Source organism: Zalophus californianus, unplaced genomic scaffold (genome assembly GCF_009762305.2).
Source record: "Zalophus californianus isolate mZalCal1 unplaced genomic scaffold, mZalCal1.pri.v2 scaffold_23_ctg1_2, whole genome shotgun sequence".
Classification (NCBI taxonomy): domain Eukaryota; kingdom Metazoa; phylum Chordata; class Mammalia; order Carnivora; family Otariidae; genus Zalophus; species Zalophus californianus.
Window position 1 is genome coordinate 46,100 of NW_023365532.1, and position 19,975 is coordinate 66,074.

The following is a 19,975-nucleotide window of genomic DNA, read 5'->3' on the forward strand; positions in this document are numbered from 1 at the left end:
CTTGCATATACCTCCTGGTGCTCATCGCAAGTGCACTCCTTCATCCCCATCACCTATTTCCCCCGTCCTCTCGCCCACCTGCCCTCTGGTAACCAGTGAGCCTAGGGTCCTCCTTCTCCACCGCCGTCTTCCTCTCTTTCCTTCACAGACCTTTCTATGCTTATTTTCCTGGCAGCATTATTTATAATGGCCAAAAGGTGAAAACAACCTAAGTATCCACCAATGGATTAATAGATAAACAAAATGTAGTTTGCATCTACAATGGAATATTATTTCACCTTAAAAAGTAAAGAAATCTTCTGACACATGCTGCAACATGGGTGAGCCTTGAGAGCATTATGCTGAGTGAGGTAAGGCTGACACAACAAGGTAAATACTGTGATGCCACTTATATGAGGTCCCTAGAATGGTCAAATTCATTGAGACAGAAATAGGATGGTAAGTGCTAGGGGCTGGGGGTAGGAGCAGGAAGGAATGGGGAGTCATTGTTATAATGGGTGCAGAGTTTCAGCTGGAGAATGTGAAAAAGTTCTGGGGATGGATGGTGATGGTGATGGCAGAACAATGTGAATGAATGTATTTAATGCTCTAGAACTGTACATTTAAAAATGTTCAAAGTGGTAAACTTTATGTTATGTGTATGTTACCACAATCAAAAATAAAAGTAAATAAATGACGGGCGCCTGGGTGGCTCAGTTGGTTAAGCGACTGCCTTCGGCTCAGGTCATGATCCTGGAGTCCCGGGATCGAGTCCCGCATCGGGCTCCCTGCTTGGCGGGGAGTCTGCTTCTCCCTCTAACTCTCCCCCCTCTCATGTGCTCTCTCTCTCTCATTCTCACTCTCTCAAAAATAAATAAATAAATCTTTAAAAAAAAAAAAAGTAAATAAATGACAAAGATGGCAGTTCAAATTAGTGGTTCCATTTGGCCACTTTGGTATGGAAGTTTGGTGCAGTTGGGAGGGCCACATGGGTGCCGCAGTGGTTGTGATGATGTTCCTTTAAGTTGGGTGGTAAATCCACAAGTATTTAATAGACATACAGAGCTAAACAGTATCCTGTCATTATTTAAAAATAGGAAGGAACAAAAGGCTATTTATTTCTTGGTGATGGGCTCACATTACCCAAATTGAAGCTGATAGGTAAAACTAAAATGCCAATTTATTGGTTTTCAGTGGAAAACTGTAAAATACACATGCGTGCACACCTATCCACCCAAAGCAGCTTTTATTGAGAGCTGGAGGGAATGTGGAAATCAGGGAGAGATGGGCCCAACTCAGATAATGGAGTGAGGGCAGATAGCCCTAAGGTTTATGTAGTATTTTGGAATTCCTAGTGCTTTTTGTGTGAATGTACTGTTTGCCATATAAGCGATGTGACGCTACATCTAAATCATGTGGCAGTATTTTCTATTATATTCTACACTTTAGTATTTTGTACATTTTGCTCTAGTAATGTGATAAAAACCCTAATCTCTGTTTTGTTGTGTCTTTATTGGAGTTTATGCTTGGGTGTTTTATGAAACCAATAGTAAGGTATTGACTTCTTTTGTATTAAGTGTCTTACGGGACTACTGAGGATTTGACCTCAGCATGAGTTTGCTATTATGGGATTGAAAATTAATGTTCTAGTAAAAGAAGCTTTTATGTATTTTGCTTTATTTCTTTTACTAAATTAGAGGTTTGTCTTAAATATGTTTTAAGCATTCTCCCCCACCTCCCTATTTCCATGTCAGTTTGTCTTTGGTGTCTTATTTCTGTTGTGTGAGGAGGTGGAAAGCACAGGCTTTGAAAGCTGACAGACCTGTGTTTACTGTGAGTGCAGGCAAACCTTGAACAGGGTGACTGTAGGCAGATTATTTAACTTTTTGGGGTGTGAGCTTTCTCATTTATAATACAACTTACCTTCTAATTTATCATGAAGGTTCAGTGAGCACATATAAAACAACTGGTAGGAGCTTGGCAAATGTCATTTCCCATCTCTTTTCTGTGAAATTGATAACTAAAGATTATTGGAAAAGAAGTAGAAGGAAAGGTCTTTACTGGCTGTCCATTAAGTTATTTTGATATGATGTAGTATACCGAGAAATACTTTTTTTCCAAATTTAGAATTACGTTTTAAAATTTTAATATAAATTCTTTGCAATCTTTTTATGGTTCAGTTCTTTTATTTACTTGTTTCATTTACTTGCTGTATTAATTTATTTACTTGCAATCTTGAGGATTTTTGTTTGTCTAACATCATGGGAAGTTTCTTATAAATTTGAATACAGTGAACATCTTAGTTAAATAAACTGGCAATCATAGTGTTTTTATTTTAACTTATCCTAAAATATATTCTCTCTGTCAAATTTTAATAGCTTGAACATCTTATAGTTTTAATCTTTCCATCTTAAATAGATTAAATGCAGAAAATATTAATATTAAAAATATTTCACTGTAGCTTAACAAAGCTTTCTGTAAAGCTGTTTTCTTTGCCCTGGGACCAAAACTTTTTTTTGTCCAAATTCTTAATGATTACCTTGGGAGCAAAGGGGGGAAATGTGTGACACTCTACTGATGCTTGTTTGTAGCTATTTTCATGGTTTAAAATAATTAAGACCTGCCTTTATTTTCTGTTCCTTATTAGTGTTTCTGTCAATCTTCCCCAGATGACAGCATATATGTTTGGTGCAGTCTTTTTTTTTTTTAATTAATTTATTATTTTTTAAAGATTTTATTTATGTATTTGACAGAGAGAGAAACAGCGAGAGAGGGAACACAAGCAGGAGGAGTGGGAGAGGGAGAAGCAGGCTTCTTGACAAGCAGGGATCCCGATGTGGGGCTCGATCCCAGGACCCTGGGATCATGACCTGAGCCGAAGGCAGACACCTAACGACTGAGCCTGTTTGGTGCAGTCTTGATGGCATGCTGAGCAAACCGTATCTTAGTGTTACTAAGAGACTCTTTTTGTTAAATGAACAGTGGCTTGATACATATTTTAAATGTTCTATAATTGTAGAAATTTTTACCAGGCTTTCCTGATGGGTGGAGCCATAGTATATAATATGGTGTTTACATACCTTCTGAGAGGTCAAGATGTCCAGGCAAAATCTTGTTTAAATGTTCATCACCACAGAAACATGTCAGCTTATTGTTAGAGCTTTTGTGTATACGTTGTAATTGTCACTTCATTGATCTTCAGCACAAAGCAATTAAATGTGTAATTGACCAGCACGAAAAGTTCAAAAAGCAATAACTATTTTAATGTTTTAGACTTTTACCCATTCAGTGCTTATTTAAATGTAAAAAGAAATCTCTGTTTACATGTATTTCGTCTTTATTAGCCTACTTAATTTAACCTGTTACTATGTTGTGATGGTTGTAATTTTTCAAAATGATATTGATATGAAACTAGTGTAATTATGTAGCTTGCTTTTCTTAAAAACAATGTAGTGTTTCAGAAAGTGTTAGCAGAAAGAAGTACTTAGTTTCGATGCTGTTTTTAACTAGTACATTGAGTGCTTATTGAACTATGATTTTAATAAAAGGGGTGGAGTTTCATTAAAGTAACTTAGGTTCATGGTTTTTGGGAGGGATTATCCCAGTATTTATACTGGGGATAAAAGTATTATGGAGTTCTTGAAATCTTAGTAATATATGATAGAGGATAAGCATTCAAAAGTACTTGAAAGAAGTACAACTGTTTAAGTTCAAGTTCTTATAGTTTGTGATCTTATTATATTCAGGAGACTTTCCTTACTTTTTAAGATAAACATGGAAACCTTTTCCCCTCTGACAATGTTTTGCCACTTTGTTATTTGCAGGGTATTTCAGTAAGTTATTCTGACATCTGGCACATCTTTCAGCTCAGCATATGCAAGAATAGAGTTGATAGGAACCTTCCCCTTGGGGATCCTAGCTCCTCATTCTGACTCTTAATGGAAAAATGAGCAGTAGGCATATTTTTTGCTTATATGCTGTCCTGCTGGTGATTAGTGGTAGCGATAAAAGCTCTCTCAATGCTTTCATTACTTTTGCAGGCAGAATCACGTACAAAAGTTTAAAAATCTCACATATTACATGCCACAAAGCCTGTACTTTTTAGGCTTTGTCATACTTTTATGGTCTCAAGAAAGGTAGTAACCATAGTTTATGTATTTTTGGCACTTGTAGGAGCCAGTCAATTCTGAATTAACAGATGAAGTCTCTGGTTATTTATAGCCCCATTACCCCTCTTCTCTCTGTCCTAAAGTTGTTGAGGATAAAAAAAAGCTGCCACGTTGCATTTAATGAAAAAATTTATATTTTTCTATTGGTGTTGCTAAAGCTCATAAATGTGACACTTCACTGATTTCAAGTTGGGCTGATTTTTGTCTCGTTTAATTAAAAAAAAAAAAGAATACAATTAAAAGAAAAACATAACTGTCCTGGCCTCCTAGTGGACTGAGTCAGAATAACGGTTATTTCTTCCTACAGCAGTTATCAGTATTTCATAACAGGCATAATCCTATCCAACAGTTTTGATGACCTGCTCTGTGGCAGCCTTTTCTGTACATGTAATATTGCTAATTCACTCTTTTGTGCTTAGATTGATAACTGAAAATGAGCAGATTTCTTTTTGTGTTATTTACTATTTTTTTTAAAAGATTTTATTTATTTATTTGACAGAGAGAGACACAGCGAGAGAGGGAACACAAGCAGGGGGAGTGGGAGAGGGAGAAGCAGGCTTCCCACGGAGCAGGGGGCCCGATGCGGGACTCGATCCCAGCATCCCGGGATCATGACCTGAGCCGAAGGCAGACGCTTGACGACTGAGCCACCCAGGCGCCCTATTTAGTACTTTTCAAAAGAAATATTGATAGTAAATTTTGAACCACTTATATGATTTGACTACAGAGGTCTTTTTTTGCTAAATGATTTTTATATGACTGCTTAAGCATGTGAGTATACATTTTAGACATTTCTTCTTGATATTATTCATATATCTGTAATAGAAAAAAGCATCTTCTTGGAATTACACAGCTTGTTTCTTTTTAGAAAAACTGTTCACATATAATTTATTATTTTTTTAACACAAAGAGATTTATTTAAGGACTTGGTTTGTCAGTGTATGGGAATAAGTGTGTGGGTCGTGAACCTTAGTATCAGTGTTAGATGGGTCATATGTAGGCTGCACTTTAAAAACTTTTTCTTAATGAGAGAATGTAATTTTTCTTAATATAAACAGAAGGGGGCAGTTTTTGAATTAAAAGTAGATTACCTCTTTTTGACATAAATGCTAATGAAAATACTAAGTAGAGCAATAGCATGTTAAATGAGGTTACTTTAACCAAGCTGTTTTTCAAATAATTTTATATCAAGGTTAAATTTAGAAAAATAACCAGAAGGTAGGGGCGCCTGGGTGGCTCAGTTGGTTAAGCAACTGCCTTCGGCTCAGGTCATGATCCTGGAGTCCCGGGATCGAGTCCCACATCGGGCTCCCTGCTCAGCAGGGAGTCTGCTTCTCCCTCTGACCCTCTTCCCTCTTGTGCTGTCTCTTTCTCTCTCTCTCAAATAAATAAATAAAATCTTAAAAAAAAACAGAATAACAAATGGATTAAAAAAAATAACCAGAAAGTACTTGAGAGTACAGAGAGTACTTATATCAGATTTTATTAGCAACAGGCTGTTAATAATCTTCTCTGATCAATATGGTAACCATTAGCCATGTGTGGCTATATAAATTTAAAAGAACTAAAATTACATAAAATTAAAAATCAGCTCTTCATTCATAGTAACGACATTCTAAGTGCTTGATAAACACGTATGGCTAGTTGCTATCTTATTGGATAACACAGAACATTTCCATCATCACAGAAGGGTCTTTTGGACAGCACTTTTGTATGCTATTAAATCATAAATAATTTGTTTCATCTATATTTGTTTTGTCTTTAATTATTTTGTCTACCATCTAAACAGCAGAAGACAGAGTAAGACCCAGCTTTAAGGATCTATGTGTATAGCACCTCATTTTCTTAGAAGTGATGCTAATGAGATTTGATGTTTATGTGTTGTTGCATTAATGCACCTGTTTCCCTGTTGCTGGCCTGTACTTCTGTTAGCAAGTTCTGACTAAGAGTGACACGATCAGAGTTGTGTTTTGCAAAGATTGCATTCCCACTGCAATGTAGGCAACAGGTCAGGCAGAAAGAGTTAAGAGTTGCATTTTGGACTACTAGCTAGCAAAGTAGGGAGTTGTCCAGGTGAGTTGGATGTAGTGGCAGAAAGAGAAGCGGATGGATTTAGTTGTAATGACACAGTAGAATCAGAAGGACTTGGTGTTTGAATAGATCAGAGTCCAAGGTGTGTGTGTGTGTGAGAGAGAGAGAGAGAGCGAGAGAGAGAGAGAGGGTGCAGCAGCAAGGGGGATGATAAGGATGTTTGCAGCATCTGGAAAAAAACAGTGGGTAATGGTGCCATTAATTGGGGTATGTAACACTGAAGGAGCTTGTTTAGGGGATAAAGTGATGAGTTTGACTTTAGAATTGTTTATGTACTTGTGAGATACTTGAGGGGAGGTGGCCGTTTAGATGTATGGATCTTGGTCTCAGTGGTGAGATTTGGACTAAAGATAGAAACTTTAGAGCCGTTGGTTACGTGAGGAGCCGAGATCACCCAGGGGAAGAACAGAGCAGTCTATCTGGTGTCTTCATCACATGAACTGGCTTCGTCAGAATTGACTGAAGTGTCTTTGGGCTGGTTCTCAGGGATTGGCAAGCCCCTTGGTAATGCTGACATGTGCTGAAGTTTGAGAAGCACTAATCCGGCATGTTGAAAGGATGAACATCTAAGCCTGAGCCATGGAAAAAAGGGATCTGAGGCATTTTCCTTTATATAAAGAATGAAAGAAAGAATGGAGACAGAGAAACCAGAGATAGGGGAAGGAAGCTGAGGGATGTGCAGTCTCCCCAGTTATGTCCTACTAAGGAAGAGGTAAGGGCAGCTGCAATTTGCTAGAAAGCAGGGGATGAGATTTAGGGTCAAGGAGAATGGAAAACATTTAAAAAATCATTGAGGGAATCGTTAGCCAGAGATCAGCATAAGTATTGCCAGGTAACAGCAAAGACCCACTTTGGAATGTAGTAGCACATGTTTCTCAAGATTTTGTAAATTTCTTTCACAGGACTGAGAATTCAAAGGAATGAGCCACCAGTGGAATTAAGGTAGTCTGGTGGAAATCAAAGGGACCAGGAATATTAGAATATTATTGGTCCTGGATTATCATTAAAATACACAGTTCAACATAGGGTTTAAGCAAGTGAAAACAAGACTGATTGGAGGAGTTGGGTGGATTGAGGGAGTGGAGGTTATAATGATGAAGACACAGTGTAGGTTAGAGGACTGGAGGTATCAGAGAAATATGGAGCAGTCTCACAGTCTGAGATCTTAGGATGGGTCTGAGAGACGAGGGAGTCAGGCTAGTGGATGTGCTGTCTTACAGGTCTGTGAATGATAGGTGACAGATGGAAAGAAGTTGATAAGCTGGCATTAGGAGAAATAAATTTAATCCAGAAACACAAATGATAGGTGAACTACAAAGCCTTGGAAAATTTAAAAACAAAGGCAGTAATTTGAGCCGTTACAGTTAACCCTTATACTGTGCTTACTAAACACCTAGCCTAATGCTAAGCATGTTACTTATTTTAACTTATTTGATCCTTATAATGACCCCATAAGGTAGGGATAAACCTATTTTATGAAGAAATAAACTGATGCACAGAGAGGCTTAGAAATTTGCACAGTGTTACACAGTTGGTCAGTGATGGGACCAGGCTTTGAACCCAAGCAGTCTGTTGCTGGAGTTGGGGTCCTGAACTAGCTCGCTATACTGTCTCATAAACTGAAGTTGGATATTTTAAAAATTATTTTTCTGAGTGTCAATCTCTTGGAAGTTAGTTCTTTTAAGAAAAAAATTAAAAATTCAAAACAACATTAATTTGTTCTCATATTACTTAAAGCCCTGCACATTCACTCTATGAAATTTGGAAAATACAGAAAAGGACAAAGTCTACAAGAAAAATAGTTCCTTGTAATCATAGTCTTTGTAGTTGGCCTTGTAGGGCTTGGTGTTACACGAACATGATAACACCCCTCCTCTCTGGGAGAAGGGGCTATGACCAAGCTCCACCTGTAGCTCAGCCTCTGACAGGCATTAGCACGTCAGGTCCTTGGGGGACTCATACTTCTCCCACTTGCCTACTGCTTGGGTAAGAGCATTCCCTGCTAGATCTTGGGAGTTTTCTCATTGCCCCTAACCCAACCTTGTGGGCCCTTATTTGTTCTTCTCTAGAAAGCCATGTTAGCTGCCTACCCTTGTCACCCAAAGCTGCAAGAATTGTGGAGGGTCTGAGATTTTACTGTACTTGCAAGCTGACAGTCTGCTAGATTCCTGCATGGTAGTTGTAGACATGAGACTCCTGGATCAGAGACAAAGGACTTCATTACTCAGAACAGGCAAGCCATGAGTTTCCTGTTCTCCAGGACAACACCCCCACCCCCCAGCTTCATGGGGGCAGTGTGGCTCAGGTGGAGGCTGTTCCTACAGTGGGCTCGAGTCATAGCTGAGGAATCTCAGGGGAACCCACAAATGGGCTTCAAGCAAACTTGTCTGTGCTTTGCTCTGTATGAAACAGACCTGCTTCAGAGAGACAGCGTCTCTATTTTCCAAGGCTGTTTGCTATCCAGACATCCTTAATACGATAGTCCAGGGGCTCCTGGGTGGCTCAGTTGGTTAAGCATCCAATTTGATTTCGGCTCAGGTCATGATCTCAGGGTCATGGGATTGAGGCACTTGTTGGGCTCCACTTTCAGTGGTTTGTCAGCTTGGGATTCTCTTTCCCTCACCCTCTCCCCCTCCCCCCTGCATGCATGCATGCTCTCTCTCCAAAATAAATAAATCTTAAAAAAAAAAAGTCCAGAACAAGGTCTATCCCTGCCTCTGAGATGCACAGAAATGAGAGAGGCTCATGGAGCATTAGCTCCCGAAGCAGAATAACATATTTGAAGAAAAATACATTTAATTGCCAACAGATATTTCTTACCAAAATAACAGAGGAAGTGTGTAAATCTTATGGTAGATTGATTCCCCAACACTTAATATCATCGTAATGGTTATATACTTATTACGTTATTACAATTGTTTAATAATTATATTATTAAAACACTTTTTGGGGACAGTGGGTCTCAGATGGTTCCAAGGATCACTACTGTTTTGTATCAAACATGGTTGCAGTGTTTAGCTCATATGTCATAACACTTAAGACACATGTGTTAGGTGTTTTGGGAGCCCTTAGTATTCCTAAGTTCTGGTTGGAGGCAGGCAGGATTTGGGCTCCAGTCAGAGATAGGAGGAGACAAGCTGAAAGGGTGTTACACATTCTCATCAAAGCACCTGTTCTTTTTATCTGTTACAAGCTTTCCACGTAATATTTGATGTGTAATAAGAAGATTCTTGCTTACAAAAAAAGACTATTGCTCAGAAAGAGAGAAGGAAGGAAAAAGAAATTACCATTAAAAGGTGGCTGTCTGGGCCACCTGGCTGGCTCACTTGGTAGAGCCTGTGACTCTTCATCTCAGGGTTGTGAGTTCAAGCCCCACACTGGGCGTGGAGCCTACTTAAAAAAGAAAAAAGGGGGGTGGTGGTCATGTTTTGGTATCCTAAGTGGTTTGAAAGTTGTGAAGTGCGGGTTTGGAGAGTTCTTTAGGAAAGCTGGAGTGTGTTTTTTAGTAGTATGTTTGGGGACTGTTCATATTTCATCTTACTTGAGTCATAACTACTGTTAGATCTGATGCGTTAAATAAAATACAAGCGTCATTTACTCTGGTCCACCGACCTCCCTACTGGAAACACTTAAGGTGTGCTGACTCCACACCTGGGGACATCTTTTAACCGGCCGAGGGCAGTCCTGTGTAAGACTGGGCAATAAGAGCAGGCCCCTCCAACTCTTTTATCGAGAGACATGGATTTACTTCTAATTTTGTTTGTTGTATTCCATGTACATTATAGTATAAAACAACAATGTGAATCTTTGAATTTAGGTATGGATTCAATCATTTGGTGACTTTTCAGGAATATAAGAAAGTTGTTTTTATTCGTTTGTTTGTTTGGCTTGTCAATAGGTTTCAAGTTTAGGAGCCTGGCCTCTGGTTTGGCCCTGAGGTCAGAATTTGTTTTATATTTAAAACAAAATTGTGCAGAAAGATGGTTTATTATATTCCAGGCACATGAAGTAATGGCGGTTTTATCTAATGTGAAGAAAGAAGTGTAGTACATAATCGATAACCGTGCACTGCGCCTGGCCTTGGTTTCTGCTGCGGGCTTTGCTCAGGGAGTCCCTGGGCTGCTGGCGGGAGCAGGGGGGACACGGGCTTCGGGAGCCGGAGGTGGTCGCTGGCAGAAGTCGGGGAGGGGGCACTGGCCGCTGCAGGGCGGGGGGAGAGGGGAGGGGGGCGCTGGCGGGAGCGGGGGAGGGGGCGCTGGCCCTGTGGGCGTGGGGGAAGGGGGTGGGGACGCTGGCGGCTGCACCCGCGGCTGCGGGAGCGGTGCAGGTGGCTGGCGCCCGGGGACTGGGGGCTGTGTGTGCTCGCGGGGTCCGTCGCTCCCATGGCTGCTTGGCCCCGGACCGTGGTCGTCCTCGAGGCCCTTGCTTAGAGCCACAGACAAAAATTCATCAGTCTGTGTTTTAAAACCCGTTTTTGTTTTTTCTTTAAGATTTTATTTATCTGAGAGAGAGAGAGGCGGTGACAGAGATAGCAAGAGAGAGTACAAGCGGGAGGGAGAGGGAGAAGCAGGTCCCCACTGAGCAGGGAGCCCCGCGTGGGGCTGGATCCATGACCTGAGCGGCAGGCAGGCACTTGACGGGCTGAGCCTCCCAGGCGCCCCTTAAAACACTGCTCTGAAAAATGCTTTCGTGACGAATTTTTTTGGTTTTTTAAAGCTTGATGGTATTCTACATAATTTGGTAAAACAAAGGTAGTCTAAACATGACACTGTAAAGCTAGTGTTTTCTGTCTTCCTTATAAATAGAAATTTCTTCCCTTTCCAAAGAATTTTTGTGCTTTCTTACAGATAGAAGCCTAATTAATCATGAGATGAAATGAAATACAGTTAGATCTCCATTATCTTTTTCAGGGAATCCGAGCCCGAATTTTAGAAACTCTGGTCATGCTTGTCCTGCTTGCGCTCCTCATCCTGGGGATGGTGTGGGTGGCCTCCGCGCTCGTTGACAAGGACGCCGCGAGCATGGAGTCTTTGTACGGTCAGTCGGCTTCTCTCCGGGACCTCGAACCCGCCTATGACTACACGTTCGCTGTCGTGAACGTTGTAGTGATTCTTTGTGTGGCCAGCCCTTGTTGTTAATTTACAGAGTTGACAAGTCTTTAGACAGGTTTAAGAACATAAATGAGTGTTCCTGTGTTTGCTGTATTCAGAACGAGCAAGCAGCTTTTTAAGATTTTTCTTTGTTTCTTAGTTGGTTTCTGTTCTTAAAATTCCATGGAGACTTTTTTTCTCCCTCCAAACAAGTTTTGCAAAAGGGGTATTTCCTTTTCTGTTTTAGATCTTTTTATTGTACAATTTAGAAATTATATGGTTTAGTAGACTCAAATAGACAATTATGATGTTTATCAAACATTATAGTCAACCTATATCTTAATGTACAATATTTTGGATTTACTAAAATATATTTGTGTTTCTTTACAGATCTCTGGGAGTTCTACCTACCCTATTTATATTCCTGTATATCTCGGACGGGATGTTTGTTACTTCTCTGTAAGTATTTTTCTGGCTTAATGTTGATGGGAAAATGGAGTTCTTTGTTCTAGAAAATTATACTAAGGTTTCCTGATGAAATTACTTAACAGCTTGGAGATGTTTTTAAAATTGGCCCTTAACTTTTTTTATGTTAAGATAAATTTTGATAAACTGAAGCCATGAAATAATACTCATGTGCTGTTCTGTAAGGAAAGCCTCTCTTGTGGAGAGACACACACACAGGCCCACACTCACTGAAGCATTAGATTCTACTTTTGAGTAGTAACATAGACCCTGTGTGGTGAATTTGTGGTTTAATTTAGTTAAAATGTACTCAGTTTTACCTGAGGCATTACAGCATATCTCAGGGATATTATAAGCAGATAAATGTAGTTAAAAGGAGTTAAGATGATAGTTGTTTGGTTCTCAACTCCTTCAGTACTTGAAATTTTAATCTGTTCTTTAGTTTTTTTTTTTAATTTTTTAAGTGAAAATACTATTATTCAATGCTAGAGTCTTGCACGTGCTAAGCCTTCTTCAGTCTTTGGGTATCTTTCATCTTTCACCTGTCATCCTCTCTAGCTTCTTTATTGATGAAGGCTCCTCTGATAAAACACTGAGAGAATCTAAATTTGAGGCAAGACTTTTCTTACAACGATCGTCTTGGAGTCTGTTCTGTATTTTGCGCTAGCCATTTATCAGCCTCCTCTCTGTGACCTCTCCTGCAGTGTGTACCCCTGTTGGCCTTTCCCGCATGTTCACAGTGATGGGTCAGTTGCTGGTGAAGCCAACAGTAAGTGTGTCATCTTGTTTGTTAAATGTGTTTACATTTGAACATCTTTTAGGTTGTGAATTAGCAATCAGAAACCTTAGTGTATTTCTGTGGGCTTGTGACCTCCTTGTTATTGTTGCTTTTATTTTAATTTTTTTCATCTTTGGAAACAAATTTGTTTTTGCTTTTAAAATACTAACTATAGACACTCAGGTAGAAATTCTTCTGGCAAATTTTAAGACAAAATTTACAAATACTTACAGGTATTTTAGGTGTCTGTTGTATCAGTAGTAACTCTGTTATGTTTCAAAATTTACCACATATATTCCTTGATTTACAGAGCAGTTATGTCTCTGAGAAGTTGTCTGCATGTTACATTTTGATTATACTTTTCACTTGAATCTCAGAGTTGCCATATATTCATTTTTGATTTTCAGTTGGTAGTAATTCTTAGCTGCATTTAAGGAACTTGCCATTTACATTCTTTTCATGGGTCCTCACTGCCTACAGACTCAGGTCTGAATGACTCACAGCCTCTTCCCTCGTCCGCTGACCTCCAGCCTGTGCTCCTGCCCCCGCGGCTCGGACTGCACAGTCGCTGCTAATGGGCTGTGCTCACAACGGGCCGCGTGCTTTCACTTAGCAGGCGTGTCCGGGGCTTTCTCCTATCAGTGCCCCCTGCCTGCTGCAGCCGCCTGACCGCCTCCTCAAGGCCTGGCTCTGATGTTGCTGCACCCACTGCCTACTCTTGAACCTTGCCTCACCTCTTCTTTAAGTTGAGATAATCAAGCTCCTTTCTCTGCACTTTTCATATTCCCCTTTGTTAGTACCTATTAAATTATTTTGGTTATATGTTTGTCTTTCCTATTGAGGTGATTAATCAGAAAAAATTTGAGGAAATATTGTAGTAGACATTCCTTTAGTAATGCTTGCTTAATTTTGAAAGATTTAAAAAAATAAGTGACAAATAATTTTTTCCTGTCTTTTAAAAAAATAAAATTGGATTATTTAACTTGCTACATAAATGTATACACACTCAAAACATGCTATCAAATCTTGAAATTCACTTCCCTCTTGAAGAGGTTTCATGACACTGCATTCTTAATTTTTTCCTGATTCTCTGGCAGAGCTTTTCTTTTTGTTTTTTGGTCTCCTTTTCCGTTTTTATTTCCTAGCCCCCTAAGATAGGCAAATGTTCCAAGTTCTGTCCTTGGTCTAAAGTTGCTCTGCTCTGTTCTCCTTACCACCTCTGCCACTTTCATGACACTTCTAAATGTGTAGCTCTAGGGAGCAAAAGGCACCGAAAACAAACTACACCACATTGTAAATGCTATACCCGAATACTCAACGGAGCTGAAAGCTCAGCTTATAGAAAACCAAACTACTTACTTAGTGCCCTTCCCAAAGCTGATTTTTGTCCTAAACTTGTCTCTTTATTAACATTATTCTCGAAACTTTAATTATCTTCACCTCTTTTCTTGTTCCTAACATCCAATATTAATGATACTCAATTCAGTGTAGGCTCTATGTTTGTGATAAGTACTATATTTTACACACATTTCATTTAATTGTGTTAACAAACCCCTAAGTTAGGTGGTGGTCTTATTTTATGGCTGAATTAACTGTAGTTCAGGGAGATTAAGTCACTTGTACGAGATTACAGATCAGTCATGATGGGGTGGGATTTGAACCCAGAGACTGGTTACAGACCCTGGGCTCTGGACCACTGTTTTGTTCTGCCATAAGCTCCAGAATACTCGAACCGCTTTATTGCTGAGTGTACTTCATACCTCTTCATCTCTGTGTTTTGCTTACAGTGTTTTCTGATCCAAATGCCTTTCCCCTTTTTAGTAAGCTAAGCTATCAGCTAAGAGGCTACTATTATGAAAAACACTCGCCAAAACTTTTTTCTTCCCACCTAGAATTTGGGGGTCTTTCTTCCTCTGAACTTTTGTAACATTTTATTTTTGCTTCAGTTATGACAGTTATTTTCACCCTATAATTACTTTTTTGAGTTCATTCTGTTTTTCCTGGACACTAGAACGTAAGCTGTTTGAGGTCAGGGACTGTGTTTGACTCATATTTAGGTCCCCATCAGCTCAGAGTGTTTAAGAGTATAGGCTTTAAAAGGAAGATAACTTTTCTTTGCCAAACCCTTGTTTCTTGGCATATTATAAGATGGGGGTGATAACAGTCTGTTTTACATTGGATTGTTGTAGAATCAAGGGGATGAGGCACACAAGCATTTGACACAAATATCGGTGTGCCATTCATTGTCACTCACTCACATGAAGACAGACCCATGGTGGTAAGTCACTGATGGATAGTTTGCATCGTAAGAGGAAATCTTTTTGTATGGGCTAGACCTTAAGAAAAGTAAAAACTGGATTGTGATCCAAATGGTAGAAATGGTGAGAATATTGATGGGAAAGAAGCTTGATATCATGACCCACAAAGATAGGGCCCCTGCCTACTGTAGGCTCAGAGCCTGTCTTGGATTAATTTAGCCCAGTCCGCTGCCTGTACCGGTGCTGTCCATCTGCCCAGTCTTTCCCATTTAGGACTCAAGGGTCATCTCCTGGGGGAGGCCCTCAGTGGTGGCCTGCTGAAGTGGGTCACCCCACCCTTTTCTCCTAGGTCGGTCAGCTTTTGTACTTATTTATTTGTGTGTTGGTATTTATTCTTATTTTACTATTTTATTTTGCTGTGAGTGTTCAACCTGTTGATAATAAGGGATTATCAATATTTGTTGAAATACTGGGAATTATTGGATTGCTCTAAATGAATTTTATAGAAATTAGGCAGATTTGATACCTGATAGGAGTTACATGCTTTGAGACTGCTTTTTATGAATGTACCTCATCAGGGAGCTGAAAGGATATACATATATAGGGTTTCTACCCTTTTGCTTTGTCCATCAACTTCTCACAATTTATTGTTTTGTTGGGAATAAGTAGTTTGGGTTTGAATGACATTAAATATATCAGCTCTGGGCTTCTTTCAGATTTTCCCCAGAGCTAGGAAGATATTTAGGATCATTTCAAGAAGGATACCTATATTAACAAAGCTAGAATTAAACATATTTTAGCCTTTATCAGTTGTGAAGATAGTGCAGATCATATCCTATGTAATTGGTGATTGATTAGTGGTTCTTGTTTTTTACTAGTGGTGTACCGTATGGTAGTGGGTGGGGTATATACAAGCATAATATTTCTCTCGGGTTCTGTCTACAGAATGATTTTGATAATACCAGTATTATCGGGTCGGAGCTGGACGGGCTCTAGTCTGTGGGGGCACTGGCTCAGGCTCTCGAGCTGCTTCCACGGCTGGCTCGGGTCAGCACTGGGGCAGGTTCTAGTGCGTCAGATGGTTCTAGATCTTAGCTGCCACCAGGGCGGGCCCAGCCCCATGCCTCCTGCAAGGTCTGGTGCTAGAGATGCTCTAGCTCTGTATCGCCCCCTTGCGGACTGTAGGTGAGATGCTGACCTACTGGTTGGGCTGGGAGCTCCGAGGGCAGGGAGGGTGTCTGGGGGTCCCCTCTGAATTCCAGCAAACAGACACAGGTGGGGATGCTGCACGAGTGGATGAAAGAGTGAACACAAGTCTGTGGCCCAGATCTCTCTTCTGTAAGCAACATCCCCCACATCAAGGGGCTGCTGGGGGATCCCTGTGATTCACTACAATGTGAACTGATACCACTACCAGGCACTGTTCTGGGGTTGGGGACCCAGCGGTGAGGAAGCACGGTCCCTGCTCACGTGGGGCTGGCCGGAGCAGAGGTCAAACGAGGACTTCACGTCCCTGGCGAGAGTCTCTGATCAGGTGGGATCAGGTGCCGGGAGCAGCGGTTCAGGCCCTTCCCCCTTTCGGGCAGCTCAGGACCGACCTGTATGAGGCACGAGGTGAAGGGCATGCAGGATCCTTGGGCTGAATCCCCCCGTAGCCATTACCCCCAGGTAGCCGGTCCCGTCACCGCCCCGAGTTTTGTCATCCATGAAATGGGCAGGGGAGGAAAGCCGTTCGTGGGTTCAAGAGCCTTATCCAAGTGCGGAACCGGATCTAGATCATCTCTGGAGGGGGATTCAGCTCTAGTACCTGCCCCAGAGCTCGAGCCAGGTCCAACAGCGATGCGAGCCGCAGCTCCCGAGACTGGGGCAGCTGCAGCTTCAGCTCTCGCACCAGGTCTGGGATCAGAGCCCGGTGTGGAGCCTGAGCAGCTCCGACACCAGCTACGGAACTGGCCAGCCAAGGGCCAGCACCTTCATCATCACACCCTCGCCATCGTGCGCGAGGTCAGGAGAGGGGCTGGGGCCCGAGAGAGTCCCTCCTGGGCAGGTCACCCCGTGTGCTTTGGTCACTCCATTCAGAGCTCCCCCTCCCCACCCCTCCCACAGGTCACAGCCCCGGGCGTCCCCACCCCTGCTTCCCAAACAAGGCTCAAGGTGGACAAGCAGACCATGGATGTTGGAATTCGAGACTTGTACCTTAAACACTGTATACGTGTTGACCCCCAAACTCCCCTTTATGGATTCTGTTGCAAATAGGGGATTATGGACACGGGTCTTCCCTCCACAAGCTGGGATTGAGCTGCTCACAGTAGGTGATGGGTGCACCTGCAGGCTGGGATGGGTGCTGCGCACTGTCCTCCCAGACAGGGGTGCCGTCACCCTTTCCTCCAGGGGACCTCCGCTTCCTCACGTTCTCCCCAGGGCTGCTGGTCCCCAGACCAGACACCTGCCGGTCTGAGGGTGACCAGCGCTGCCTCCATAGAGTTTTTTTTTTTTGCCAGAGTCCTTCCCTGGTAGCTGCGCTTCTCTGACTACCCCCGTGCCTGTCCCCACTTGGACTTGCATGCGTGTGGTCTCTCCCTGTGGAACCCAGTGACTTGGAGCGTGGTTTGGACCAGAGTCCGCTGAAACCTTTCTCTGGCCTGGGGTTGTGAGCAATGCATTGCCCTTTGGGGTGTGTCTTCCAGCTTTCTGCATTTCCCTGGTTTCTGTGTGGGCCACAGGAGGAACCAGCCCTGTCCTGTCTGGGGTCAGGCTGAGGTGTCCCAGCAGGAACAGGGGTCTCGGCCCCAAGATTGTGCCCATAATTCCTAAAGTGGCCTCTCTGATTACGTCTGATCTGTAACCCCCAGGCATTTCAATATCGAATAAGGGAAATTCTGTGTCCAATAAATACAGAAGGAAACGAGTTCCCTTTGAAAATAGGGGGGCAGACGCAAAAGCCCCTATTGCGTGATTCCACGTACAGGAAACACCCAGGAAAGGAACAGAGAGAGAAAGCAGCTTAGGGGTCGCCAGGGCCTGGGCTCGGGGAGAAATGGGCAGGGAGGCCTTCTGGTTCAGGGTGTCCTTTGCGGAAGCAGATATTGTGCAGCAATGTTCTGGGGTGCGGTGGCACAGCATTGGGAATATAATTAATGCTGCAGACTTGTCCAACAGAAAACAATTAATTTTATTTAAAATAAATAATAAACAGCGTAGAGGATAAGGAAAGATAATATAACAGTTAATATGTACCAGAGAGAAAGAACACAGGGGGAGGGGATGAAACAATCTGGCGGGGCATCAGGGTCGGGTGATGGAAATAAGGGGAATTGTACAAGGGGCTCTCCCCACGAGGATGTGGGCTCTGGCTGTGGTTCTGGGAGCCCTGCAGGAACAGGAGGATGGGCAGGGCCAGATGCAAGAGGAGGGACAGGGGCCGGATGCACAGTAGGAGCTGGGTCATGGGCAAGTACAGGAGCACAGGCAGGGCCAAGGGAAGGGCCCGCGGCCCTGGAAAGCAGGGGAAGGGGCATCGGCTGTGGCAGGGGCAGGGGCAGGAACAGGGACCCAGGCAGGGGAAGGGGCATCGGCTCTGGCAGGGGCAGGGGCAGGAGCAGGAACCCAGGCAGGGGAAAGGGCATTGGCTCTGGCAGGGGCACGGACAGGGACACAGGTAGAGGAACGGACAGGTGCAGGGGCAGGAGGCGGGTCATGGGCAGGAATGGGTGCACATGCAGGGGCAGGGAAACGGGTAGGGAAAGGGGAAGGAGCTGGGTCAGAGGCAAGCACCGGAGCACAGGGAGGGGCAGGGCAATGGACAGTTGCAGGGGCAGAAGCCGGGACAGGGGCAAGAACAGGAATACAGGCAGGGGCAGGGGAAGGGGCAGGATCCAGGGCAGGAGCTGGGTCAGGGGCAAGAACAGTTGCACACGTCGGGGAAGGGGCAGGTGCAGGGGCAGAAGCCGGGACAGGGGCAAGAACAGGAATAGAGCCAGGGGCAGGGGAAGGGGCAGGATCCAGGCCAGGGGCTGGGTCAGGATCCGGAGCAGGGGCAAGAACAGGTGCACAGGCAGGTGCTGGGGAAGTGGCAGCTGCAGGGGCACGGGCAGGGGCAGGGACATGAGTGGGGGCAAGATTTGGGTCAGAGGCGAAAACAGGGACACAGGCATGGGCAGGGGAAGGGGCAGGACTTGGGTCAGGGGCCAGAACAGGAGCACAAGCAGGGGAAGGGGTAGGGGCAGGTGCAAGGGGAGGGACAGGGTCTGCAGCAATGGCACATACAGGAACCAAGGCAGTATCTGGGTCAGGGGCAGGGACAGGGGCACTGGCAGGGGTAGGGATGGGTCAGGATCCAGGGCAGGAGCGGGGTCTGGGCAAGGAGCAGGGCCACAGTTCGGGGCAGGCACAGGGGCCCTGGCTCCGGCAGGAACAGTGGCAGGAACAGGGGCAGGCTCTCCGGGCACAGGTTCTCGAGCAGGCCCTTCCTGGTCGGCGTCAGGCTCTCCGTGGGCAGGTGCCGGGTCAACTGCCGGCTCCTGGGCTCCTGCTGAAGTCTCTGCAGGCACCACCCCTCCCTGGAGAGCTGCTGAGGGAGTTGGAGCCGGCTCTAGCTCCTTAGGTCGTGGAACATCTGTGAGAGGAGGAAAGCTCACCCCCGTGCCTGCTCTCCGTGGGTATTTGCAAGACAGAGCCCAGCCCAGAGCCTCCCAGAGAAGCCGCAGCCAGGAAGGAGCCCTCCCCGGGACGTCTCCCCGACTGCAGTCCACCCGCTGGGTGCTCTGCACACAGTCTTTGCTCCTGGCCCCACACCAGCCTCTCGGGGCTCCTCCCTGTGGGGCCGGCCCCAACCCGTCCCCACACACCCACAGGCACCCCGCCCCAGGCTTCTCAGCCTCGAGCTCGGTCTCCGTGGGCTCCATTCCTGGAGCACAATCCAGTCAATGACCACCAGGGACAGTGGTCCTGGTGGTGTCGGAGGCCTTCCCCCGCAATCCCCAGCACCTGCTCCTGGGGACCCCTGTGGGGTCACGCCCCAGGTCGCGGAAACGTCACGGCTGTCCGCCAGCCTCCTCCCGATTTCATCCGTGGTCTGCAAAGACAGGGACGGGTAGCCGGCCCAGAGGCATCACAGCCCTGCCCAGCCAGCCTCCCTGTCCCCCT

The 19,975-nt window shown here is 44.0% G+C and overlaps 2 protein-coding genes across 22 annotated transcripts in view; one reads left to right on the forward strand and one right to left on the reverse strand.

The window, feature by feature from the left end:
• LOC118356674 (limb region 1 protein homolog) overlaps positions 1-17,834 on the forward strand; it is a 62,363-nt gene extending 44,529 nt beyond the window's left edge. Inside the window, exons 6-10 of the mRNA XM_035725975.1 lie at positions 11,150-11,276; positions 11,720-11,788; positions 12,499-12,563; positions 16,248-16,364; positions 16,937-17,834. Coding sequence (XP_035581868.1) covers positions 11,150-11,276; positions 11,720-11,788; positions 12,499-12,563; positions 16,248-16,364; positions 16,937-17,086 — 528 coding nt within the window. The 3' untranslated portion in view covers positions 17,087-17,834. The remainder of the gene's footprint in view (positions 1-11,149; positions 11,277-11,719; positions 11,789-12,498; positions 12,564-16,247; positions 16,365-16,936) is intronic.
• A 149-nt stretch (positions 17,835-17,983) lies between these two features.
• Positions 17,984-19,975, reverse strand: part of LOC118356673 (probable phospholipid-transporting ATPase IIB) — a 56,556-nt gene continuing 54,564 nt past the window's right edge. For 20 of the 21 annotated variants that reach the window (XM_035725964.1, XM_035725973.1, XM_035725965.1 and 17 more), the window contains one exon: positions 17,984-19,904. In XM_035725964.1, coding sequence (XP_035581857.1) covers positions 18,007-19,734 — 1,728 coding nt within the window. In that variant the 5' untranslated portion in view covers positions 19,735-19,904 and the 3' untranslated portion in view covers positions 17,984-18,006. The remainder of the gene's footprint in view (positions 19,905-19,975) is intronic. The other variant, XM_035725971.1, reaches the window with a different exon arrangement.